Below are 11,111 nucleotides of genomic sequence, written 5' to 3' on the forward strand. Positions count from 1 at the left end.
AGCCAACTCTTTCTTCAGCTCCTCCTGGTGAGCCAGGTGGAGGTGAAGGGGTTCGAAGCGTTTATTTGGCTTTTTTGCATATTGCATGTGCAAATGCAGTTCCTGGTGTGCCTTGCAACTGTTCTCTTTCACCTGGAAATGAAAGAGCATTATTGGAAATGATTCCAGAAATGGAAAGGCTTCATTTTTTCTCACGAAAAACAACACTCCCAAATGCTCAATTATTAATGCTCTTCTTTATGCTTGACACAGATTTGCTTTTGGTACAGTTTTGTTTGATTTTAAGGTACCGCATTTAGGATGGCATTGCGATACTGTGATAACTTCTCCAGAATCCGCAGACACTCCTGATTCTTGGTTTTCAGCACATTCCTGAATTCCAGCCATGTGTAGGTTTGTGATGCCTCCTGAGGAAGCTGATGTGTCTCCTTAACATCTTCAATTAAACTGTAAAAGATAATATGGCTAATCTGGTCATCTAATATTAAAGCTAAGCCTCAGTCCCACACTATCTCATTTTAGTCAAAACATCAGATTCCATGGCTAGTGAACAACTGGGTAAAATTCTCATGGTTTACATCAAAACTAGCCATTCTAAAAATATTACATTAACAGGATCGCCTGCATGTTGAGAGCCCCTGTCCTGATTTTATTAATGTTGTAGCTGTGATTAATGACTGAGGTTCATTCTAACTTACTTGCTGAGGAGATGAAGGGCTCCTCTGAATTGAGGTACAGCTATAAGCAGCACATCCTGCAGATTCTTACATCTTCGTTGAAAAGATATCCTGCGCACATTTCTATGCCACCTGGCATAAAAATATCAAATAAATCAAAAGATGAATGAAGTAAGATGTGAAACAGATATAAAATCACACCTGATGTGTACTCACCAGGTGAAAGCTTTGCGCAGTCTGAAGTCCCTGAAAAAGAAGATTTCCTGCAAAGCTGTCCACAATACATACTCTCTGTACCACTCTGCCAGACTAACGAGTCCTCCGTAACCCCTCTCTGTCACATGGAGGACAGAATTAGTGGAGAAAATGTAGTGTTCAGAACCAGCGTCACTGGAAGGGACCACTTGTAGATCATAAGGCCTAAAGAGGTCAATGTTTATTCACAGGTGAACTGTAGTTCCAGCTGAAATTCAGCAATAATAAATATCTTTAGTCAGTTGTACCTGTAAGAATCTCCATCCACTTCTTTTAGGTAATACAGCTCCAATTCTTCCAGGTGTCTTTTCTGCGAAAGGGTTTGAATGACTTCTGTGCCAGTGAGAGGGTTTTGTTGTTTTGCCACTTTTCCATGTTTTACAATCTTTTTATTCTCACAAGTTGTGCTTTTTTTTGATTCATCCATGTCTGTAGGACTGAAACAGTAAAACAGCAGAGGAATCAATGCTGAGCTCAAATAAGCAAATCATGAAATTGGAGAAAATAACCATGTATCTATAATCTTGTATGTCAAAGACATCACAAGGCCTTTTATATCCCATTGTCATCATTTGATGATTTTCATCATGCTCATTTAAATTCCCACAACCTGAATTATTCCATTTACCTTTGTGCTGTCAACTTAGCAGCAGTTTTGGCCGGGATGTCATTCCCCGGCACTGAGGCCATTAGTCCAGGTCCTTGTGTCCATTTTGAGTCACTTATGGCTTTCCCAGGTCCTACTCTGGCTTTTAGATGAGGAAGTTCCAGCACTGATTTGTCAAGGGGGGGGATTTGAAGGTTGGAGATATGGCTGAAAAGCGGCGGCCTTGCCACAGAGGTTGCAGACAGAGAAGGTGGCCTCGGACATAGCGGTGGCAAAGTCACCTCAGGAGAGCGGGCCTTTTTCTTGACCTGAGATGAAGATCTTGTAAAGTGTTTACCACCGGTCTGAGAAGCTACTCTACTGGATCTTTCTTCCAAAGTGGCAGCAAGCATGCTGCTAATCTCACTGTGAATAACATCATTAGAATTGCATGACACAAACTTTATCTTTGCAATCAACAGTAGAATACAAAAAGGTTAATTCAGCTCAACTCACCAGCATTTCCAGCATTATCAGTTCACTGTACAACAAAAACAAGATCCAGTTTTATAACATTAGATGGATAACTGTTAGATATTAATACTATTTAGAAGAAATAAAAAAAAACATCGGGCTGAAGGCATAAAAAATTTACATTATGTCCTCAGTGACTTTCTATCTAAATGCATTGTCATATTTTTACTGTATAACAAGAACATTTTAAACTAGTATTTTGAAAACGCTAAAATTCTGAGTGAAAAACGTTTATAATACATTTCACGAAACGTGAGCCCAAAGTAAATACCAATCAAACTTATATAAACTTTTAAAGTCTTTTTCTAAGTCAAACTGATCAAATTTCCTAGCTAACCCCCGTTAGCGAGTAAACTAGCTAGTTAATCAACATTACAGGTTAAGTCCGTAGACAACAAATCAAAGACGAGACACTCGACGCAGTTAAGTCGCTTTAGTTATTACCGACAAAGTTAAGAGAGAAAAAGAAGTAGCTGGCAGCAGATGTCGTTCGTAATGAACGAATAAATAAATAAATATATATACATTTTTTTTTTTTTAAAGAAAGAAAAGCGAACTAACTTTCTTACCTGACCTGGGAAGAAGTTGTCCGAGTAACCACGGCGACGGCCGGTTGCCCCGGTAACGTCATAGTAACTCCGGGTTGCTAAGGGTCAAAGTCAACTTAAAAAAAAACTTCCGACATTTTCGGTTAAAACCACCGGGAAAAAAAATGGCGATTTATAGTCTCAATTTTCAACAAGAGAAGCTGTTTGTCTTTGTTTGTTTGTTTTAATGTGTCTTTCCGTTGAGAAGTCGACGGTTGGTCTCATTTTGGAGGTAAATATATTTGCAGTAAATGCTTTGAACCTGTTCTGTCAGGTCCTAATAATGTGTGAACACAATAAACTGTTGTTGTTGTTGATTTCTGCAGCTGAGCACCTTTTTTTTAAAGGACATTTTAACTTTCCAGAGTCAGGAAGGTGTCATGTCCAAGAAATCATGTTAAATTGTGATGAGTTCTGTCTTGTGTTAATATTGTATTGTTTTATTTTCACCTAACGCTCCTCTCATTTTTCAGGTAACTTGTCTCTTCCTCTCATGTTTGCCCCATCCTGACTGTTTCCCCTCTGTTCTGGTTGTTTGCCCCACCCTGACTGTTTCCCCACTGGTCTGATTGTTTGCCCCACCCTGACTGTTTCCCCTCTGGTCTGATTGTTTGCCCCACCCTGACTGTTTCCCCTCTGGTCTGGTTGTTTGCCCCACCCTGACTGTTTCCCCACTGGTCTGATTGTTTGCCCCATCCTGACTGTTTCCCCTCTGGTCTGACTGTTTGCCCCACCCTGACTGTTTCCCCTCTGGTCTGACTGTTTGCCCCATCCTGACTGTTTCCCCTCTGGTCTGGTTGTTTGCCCCATCCTGACTGTTTCCCCTCTGGTCTGGTTGTTTGCCCCATCCTGACTGTTTCCCCTCTGGTCTGGTTGTTTGCCCCATCCTGACTGTTTCCCCTCTGGCCTGACTGTTTCCCCTCTGGTCTGGTTGTTTGCCCCATCCTGACTGTTTCCCCTCTGGTCTGACTGTTTGCCCCATCCTGACTGTTTCCCCTCTGGTCTGATTGTTTGCCCCACCCTGACTGTTTCCCCTCTGGTCTGGTTGTTTGCCCCACCCTGACTGTTTCCCCACTGGTCTGGTTGTTTGCCCCATCCTGACTGTTTCCCCTCTGGTCTGGTTGTTTGCCCCACCCTGACTGTTTCCCCTCTGGTCTGGTTGTTTGCCCCATCCTGACTGTTTCCCCTCTGGTCTGACTGTTTGCCCCATCCTGACTGTTTCCCCTCTGGCCTGACTGTTTCCCCTCTGGTCTGGTTGTTTGCCCCACCCTGACTGTTTCCCCACTGGTCTGATTGTTTGCCCCACCCTGACTGTTTCCCCTCTGGTCTGGTGGTTTGCCCCACCCTGACTGTTTCCCCTCTGGTCTGGTTGTTTGCCCCATCCTGACTGTTTCCCCTCTGGTCTGACTGTTTCCCCTCTGGTCTGATTGTTTGCCCCATCCTGACTGTTTCCCCTCTGGTCTGACTGTTTCCCCTCTGGTCTGGTTGTTTGCCCCACCCTGACTGTTTCCCCTCTGGTCTGGTTGTTTGCCCCACCCTGACTGTTTCCCCTCTGGTCTGGTTGTTTGCCCCACCCTGACTGTTTCCCCTCTGGTCTGGTTGTTTGCCCCATCCTGACTGTTTCCCCTCTGGTCTGACTGTTTCCCCTCTGGTCTGGTTGTTTGCCCCACCCTGACTGTTTCCCCTCTGGTCTGGTTGTTTGCCCCACCCTGACTGTTTCCCCTCTGGTCTGATTGTTTGCCCCACCCTGACTGTTTCCCCTCTGGTCTGATTGTTTGCCCCACCCTGACTGTTTCCCCTCTGGTCTGGTTGTTTGCCCCACCCTGGTTGTCTCTCACCTGTTTCCCATCACCTGTGTTTCCTTTTGTCTGGTGCCAGTTCGTCTTGCCAGAGAACCCAAACCACTTTCATGCTCCATTTCTTGTCAAGCCAGGTTTTGTATTTCTTTGGATTCATAGTCAAGTTCTATGTTGTTTTTATCCTTTCTATTTTTTCCTTTTATACAGTCATAGTCATTTTTCCTCAAAAGAGTGATTTATTTTTTTATTTTTTTTTTGTTCCATTGTGTTTAGTAGTTTTTCTTCTGTATGAGTGATTTTCCTTTGATACTTCATCATCAAAAGATTGGTTATTTGAACTTTGTCTCTGGTATCATGCTTTTGGGTTCAAGTCCTAGCTCGATTTTGACAGAGGGGCCACGTGTGCTGCATATAGATAACCTATATATATTCATTTCAGTTTTCCCTCCCTTTTATTTTTACAGCTGCCCCTTTTGTACTTTATGTACTCTGTGCTGCAGCAACAAGTGCACTTTCCCTCACCTTGGGATGAATAAGACAATTTGAATGTGAAATTAAGAAAAGTAATAATCACAATGCAGCCATCTGTTGTGTAAAAAAGAACTGCAGTGAAATATTGAAAATAATTCTCTGGTTGAGCTGTGTGCAAAGCTGACAAAGTGGGGTTTCATTCATCCATTAGTTCCTCCATAGCACAGTGTATACATGGAACCTACTCATCAAGAAGTCCAGTATGACCATATCCATGAAGTCCACCAGCCTCGTGCCTTTGTTGTATGGCGAGGTCTTTTTCACCGTCGAACAGTAGTCTGCTTCTGTCTCCCACCTGAAACAGACGGGCATCAATCACATCTCGGCACAAATATTTATGATATGACTTTTGTTTTTCGAAGCTGAGACTACATTTTTAGCATTTCCTCCTTTACTTGCAAAAAAAATGACCCCTGACTCCAAAGCGTTTTCTCTTTAATTTTTCTGAAAAACAACAGGCATAGCTTTAACTGACTCCACCGGGTCTGTTCAACTTGAGCACTTGCCATGACGCAATGCAGCAACATGGTGTCCGTGAAAACTACCAATTTTACTAGCTTGTATTATTTATCATGTATTGATCCAACCCTGTAGCTTTAACCTCCAGAGTAATTCCTAACTAGAGACTCAGAGAATTCATGGATCTGTTTTGTATTGTAGTCACTCAAAGGAAGAAATATTGGAGGCTGTTGTCTGCAGGATATCTTGGTTCCTGTCTGATTAAAAACCATATACCCATTATATACACCCACTAACTTTGCCAATTTGCTCCGGCTGTAGGAACGTCTCCAGGGGGACCTCCAGGACCTACGGGTGGCCAGGGAGAGGTCTGGGAGCATGACAGCCAATGAGGCCTCCAGGTTCCTGGGACGCCCACAGACAGCGTGCTCCGTGGAGCAGTAGTAAGAGCACTGGCCATAGAAGCACACGTTTCCCACTGGGGGGAGCCAGAGGAGCACAGAGGGGCAGAGTGGAGACGAAGGAGAGGAGAGAAAATGTCAGAAAGAGAAAATATTATGATAAAAGAGCTGGTGGGTTGTTGTTACTTGTGAGAATTAGAAGAAAGAAAGTACATCCATAGAGACTCTTAATTAACTGACATACCAAGATATTTTTAGCAGAGGAAATAAACTAAGCAGTACCAGGGGAGTTAAAAAATGTACGGGCCAGCTTGCGATCAGTGGTGACGTCTTTGATCTCCTTGACCACGTCCACCAGCCTCCCAACCACGGGAGGGACTCTCCTGTAACCCAAAATCCTGTAGCGCCAGAGCAAGCAAGAGGAAGTGTGATGTGAAGGCAAAGCCCAATGTTGAACGCCGAACCAGGGACGACCAGAGTGGGAAGGGAGGAGAAAGAAAATTCAATACGGAGTTATATAACGTGAGTTCATTATTTGGCCATTTCATTCACCACTGTGCTCACCATGGCTGTGTTATGCTGTGGCTTCTCAGAAACAGACATTATACCTGTCCAGGTGAAAAGCTGCAATTTCTGCATTGTGTCTCTCAAAGTCAGAGAAGTAGTAGAGGTTGTAATTGGTTTCATCATCTCTCTCCTGCCTGTTAGGAAGAAGCCAAGCAAAAACAACAGTGCGTCAGATGAGCTTTAATTACTTTTGAGTAAAACTTCTTTTCATAACCCAGTTTCATTAAAAAATATATAATAACCCTCATGCAGACATTCCAGTTGATCAATTATTAGCCACTTCCTTTCTAATAATTTCAGTACTGAGTTGTCTGAAGAGTTTTGCTTTATCCGCAGTGTTCACTCACCCCTCACAATTTATTGGATTAATTTCAAAGGGGATTTGAGTATTCACTTTCGAACAGTCTGAAATATGAGTCGCATGTTGGCTTTGCCACGTGTGACTCACCTCATGGGTTTGACCATAGCTCGTCCATAGTTGGGGAATGACATCACCAGCTTCAGTTGCGTCCCTCCAGACTTCTGCACTAAAGAGACAGCGCATAGAGCGTTACCATAGCAACAAAGCGCACGGCACACAGAGACACAAGTACACAACAATGCCATGCTGTGACCGAACACACTGGCTGTTACAGGAGGGCACACACATTCACACACACACACACACACACACACACACACACACACGATGCGCACTATGAAGAAGTATGTGCGTCATCACCTAGCTACAACACAGCTCAGTGGGTTTGTAGACACACAAAATTGTTTCCATCTCTGTTTCTTTCTGCTGTAATTGGCTTTGCTTTCATTCCTGCTACTGCTGCCAAAGCGCACAATTGTACGTGGCACATGACACTATATTAACAGAAGCATTACGAACAATAAGATGGTAGGATTTAAAGCCACTGTTATTTTCTGTGATTTAAATGATTCCCAATTGAATTCATTATTTTATTTTTCATTTTTGTTTGACCTCCTTCTGTACCTCAGGAGCTACAGCCTTGAATAGCATGGGCTTTTCTGTGAACTGATGAATTGATAAAATACAAAATCTTAAAGCCATAAGATTGTGGTCACAACCTTGGTTTTGTAAAAGGTATCACTTTCAATCTTAATCTCAAAGAGTGCAGATGCTGAATAAGCATTAAAGAGACAAATCCATGATTTAAAAAAAGAAGAAAAAACATTTCTCATCTATTTTTCTATTTCTTCATATTTCTTTTTTTGCTTTGTACCCATTGCTGTTATAAAACAACCAGCTGCTGCCACAGTGATACTGGGATTTCAAAAAGCAAATTATAAAAAGAGAATGTAAGGCCTTGTGCTGTGGACTTATTTATAGTTTGTCAAAGGTGAGCAAAGGTTGATCAAAAAAACAGAAACATAAACTCCTCCCAGCAAAGTCTTGTTACTTCTGAAAGATGAAACAACATATTTTCTAAATTAGCTCAGTAAAACGACATAATGAGACATAATTTAACTGATGTTTCTTATTTGTTTGGGTACTATTGTGATACCGATTTCTCATTTAAATACCATTCTACCATACTGCAGCAGCATTGTTTTGTGATAATAAGTATGAATAAAACATGATTAGATGTCTGTGTAGTTCACACTAATGAGCAAGTTCGCTGACTTCAGACTCTCCCCTCCTTCCATCTTCCACTGTTTAGTGTTTATTATGATTTGGTCTGATAGTTATTCGTCAATAATCATGTTTCACTTAGTAAATTTTTCTAACCACTAAAACTTAAGCTCCTATAGTGTGTAACGTAATAGTTCCATGTCTTCTTTGATTAAAAGCACATCTACATTCGTATTAATACTGTGCAAGTATCCGCGTCCTCAGTCCACAGAGAGATTAACACAGCCTGTGTTAAAACAAGCCATCCGCACTTCTGTAACTTTGTGATGTCATAACAAAGCAGTCATCGCCATCACTAAGCGCAGCCTTGCCCAGCTTTATAGAAACAAAATATTACCCACGGTTGTGTTCATTTGAAAACTCAGTCAGTGAGAAAGAGGCGCAGAGCCTCTAACCTGTTGTGACTACAGCTGAGACACAGGCATCTAGCTTTTGGCACCTAAAACCATAAATATATCTTCTTATGATATAAAAACTTAAAGTGAAACACTTAAAAAGCACATATATATAAATATATAAGCATACTAGTATAAATTCCAGCCAAAAAGTCTTGCCAAAATATCCCCAGAGCAACATTACTGTCAGATGTTCTTTCCTCACGACTTAAACTAAACAGAGTACACAGTGAAAAAGTCAAACTGTAAAGAAGCATGCATGATTGACTGGGACTGAGATGTTTACTACATGCACGGCAGTGGCTCATGTATTCCCGTCCATCCTCTGCTGAGCCTCCAAGGCTCCTCAAAGCTTCACAGTAGCTTTCATGTCAGACGAACTTCAAAGTGAATCTGCATTTGAAAGTCTAACCCGAGACCTGAGATGTCACACAATCACAACAACTCTCCCCTTCATCCTGCCTTCACCTGCCCTGAAACCCACCCACCTTTACTCCCCCAGGTTTGTTACTGAGGAGGAAAATTAGCTTTGGTCGTGTTAGATCTGATTCTTTTCAAGTCGTGGTGTAATTTTTGTGCAGATTGCAGTCCGAGGCGAGCCTTGAATGTACTAATTTATTCAAGAGGTTCTCTGAGTCATCCATTTGACTGGCTCTGATCCTCCTGTCATCTGCTTAAAAAACATCTTGGCTTTGTTTGTCTGACACCTCAGCTGTCATGCATGATCAGCGAGCACTGTTGTACGACAGTGTCAGTTTCTGTACTCTGCTCTGACCACACGGTGCTAGCTGTTGAGAACAAATAAAAAAGGGAAACATTGCAACCAACACAGATCGCCCAGGTTGAAAACGCAAACTGTGCTTGGGCTGTGGAGGTCAAACCTGCGCTGACGATGCGGTGCATGGCCAGCTGCTGTGTCAGGGCCTCCATGTTGGGGTCGTGGTGGGGGTATAGCTGCCAGCGGGAGATGCCGAGGTGGAAACGCAGCCAGGGAGGGTGACTGTCGGTGCTGCGGTTCCACTGGATGTCCTCGTAGCCGTCCTGCCTGGAACTCACCCTGCAGAGAGACAGAGAGAGGAGGGCATGATCATGGTTTTAATCATTAATGCGTGTTTTTGCTGGTTTCAATTTCATTATCATATGATCAAAAACTGAATCTGCTGGGTTTTAAACAGTTGGTCATTTGAAGAAGCTATCTCAGACTCGTGACAGTTGTGAAGGGAATTTTGTAAAATTTTCTGGACAAAAAGTGAAATCAACTGAAAAAAGTGTTAGTTATATTGGCATGTGTTAGTTGCCCCCTAAAAGCTAAAAGTGTAGGTAAATCATGAAAAATGAAATGAAAAGTCATGAAATATCTATGATAGAGCAGTCACACGTCCTGTATGATGGCCTGCAGAGGTTGCGTATGTTCCCTGTTTAAATTTTTGAAGAGAAGGAGGTCGATTCGACCAACAACATGCAGCTTCTGTACACATCTGCGAAGACACCAGCGAACTGTACTGCAGCAGCATTTTAACAACTCTGAACATGGCTTTGACGACAGGAGATCAAATCTGCTCCCTGCAGTCTGACCCATCTGGTGAAAACCTTGTAGCTACCAGGTGAAGAGCTGCATTTGTCCTTCGGATTGCATACAGCAAGAGAAAGATGTTGCAACCAGTTAAAAAGCCTATATTTCACCGTGTTTGCTTTGAGGTGTTGATATCGATGATACAAAAATACTGACTTTATATAATGTGGGACTTCTAAATAAAGCATGTACAAAAATTTTAGATCAAAAAGGAATTCTGACTGTGAGAACGATGAGAGGTGATTTCAGAGACTGACCAGATCTGAGAGCTCATCTCGCTCGCCTCGATCTTTGGCTTCACCTTCAGCAGCCAGTCGTCTTCGGGGACAGGAGGGCTGGGCACGTTGTAAAGAGGATGGTCAAACAGCGCCTCTAATTTAGACAAATCAGACTCCAGAGATTCTGCTCTTTTGGCATCAAGGGGGGGCCACACTGAAGGATGACCTTCAGGATCCTTCTTGGCATTTCCCGCTGGTGGCTCAGCGACATCCCTGATCCCCACAGCGGTGTGGTTGGTGCGTGCCAGGTCTCTCACGAAGGTCGTCTTGGGCGGCAGCGAGTGGTCACAGGGCTGGTGGTAAGTGGAAAGAGAGACAAGTGCCAAGAAAAGGTGGAGGAAAATAGTGATGAAGGCCAAGGACAAACAGATTGTCCTGGAGCGACGGCGCATCCACCACATCATCCTACGGAGAGGAGAGCATGAGGGAGGGCCAGGAGAGGTGAAAGGAAGGAGAAAGAAGGATTTAAAGAAAAAATAAATAAATCAAAGAAAATGAGAGAAAGTGTTCCGGTTGAGTGTGATTAAAAAGCAAAACAAAACAGATTGAGGTAAAAGCACTGAGCAATCAATAGCTGACATGAAGAAGAACATGGCCTGGGTAAATCCATTAAGGAAGCTTTAACAACTTTTATTTAAAAGTCGATGTTAGTCTAATTACAGTTCACAATCTCATGTCATTCTGCAATACATTTACTGCCCCCAATGGGGTCACTGAGGAAACACAAGAAGAGGCAACGTAGGAGGCTTACTTACTGCTTGCTTCCTTTTTAAAATGCTTTCACTCCTCTCCTGCTGTGGCTTCCCACTGGAATGGACAGGACT

At 42.8% G+C, this 11,111-nt stretch overlaps 1 protein-coding gene across 1 annotated transcript in view; it reads right to left on the reverse strand.

The window, feature by feature from the left end:
• Nucleotides 1–10,691, reverse strand: part of fam20cl (family with sequence similarity 20 member C, like) — a 31,922-nt gene extending 21,231 nt beyond the window's left edge. The window contains exons 1-7 of the mRNA XM_029503615.1: nucleotides 10,267–10,691; nucleotides 9,318–9,493; nucleotides 6,845–6,923; nucleotides 6,438–6,530; nucleotides 6,112–6,227; nucleotides 5,726–5,906; nucleotides 5,155–5,264 (exon numbers count right to left, since the gene is read on the reverse strand). Of these exons, the coding sequence (XP_029359475.1) occupies nucleotides 5,155–5,264; nucleotides 5,726–5,906; nucleotides 6,112–6,227; nucleotides 6,438–6,530; nucleotides 6,845–6,923; nucleotides 9,318–9,493; nucleotides 10,267–10,691 (1,180 nt within the window). The remainder of the gene's footprint in view (nucleotides 1–5,154; nucleotides 5,265–5,725; nucleotides 5,907–6,111; nucleotides 6,228–6,437; nucleotides 6,531–6,844; nucleotides 6,924–9,317; nucleotides 9,494–10,266) is intronic.
• Nucleotides 10,692–11,111: the final 420 nt, after the last annotated feature.

Source organism: Echeneis naucrates, chromosome 1 (assembly GCF_900963305.1).
Source record: "Echeneis naucrates chromosome 1, fEcheNa1.1, whole genome shotgun sequence".
Taxonomy (NCBI): Eukaryota; Metazoa; Chordata; class Actinopteri; order Carangiformes; family Echeneidae; genus Echeneis; species Echeneis naucrates.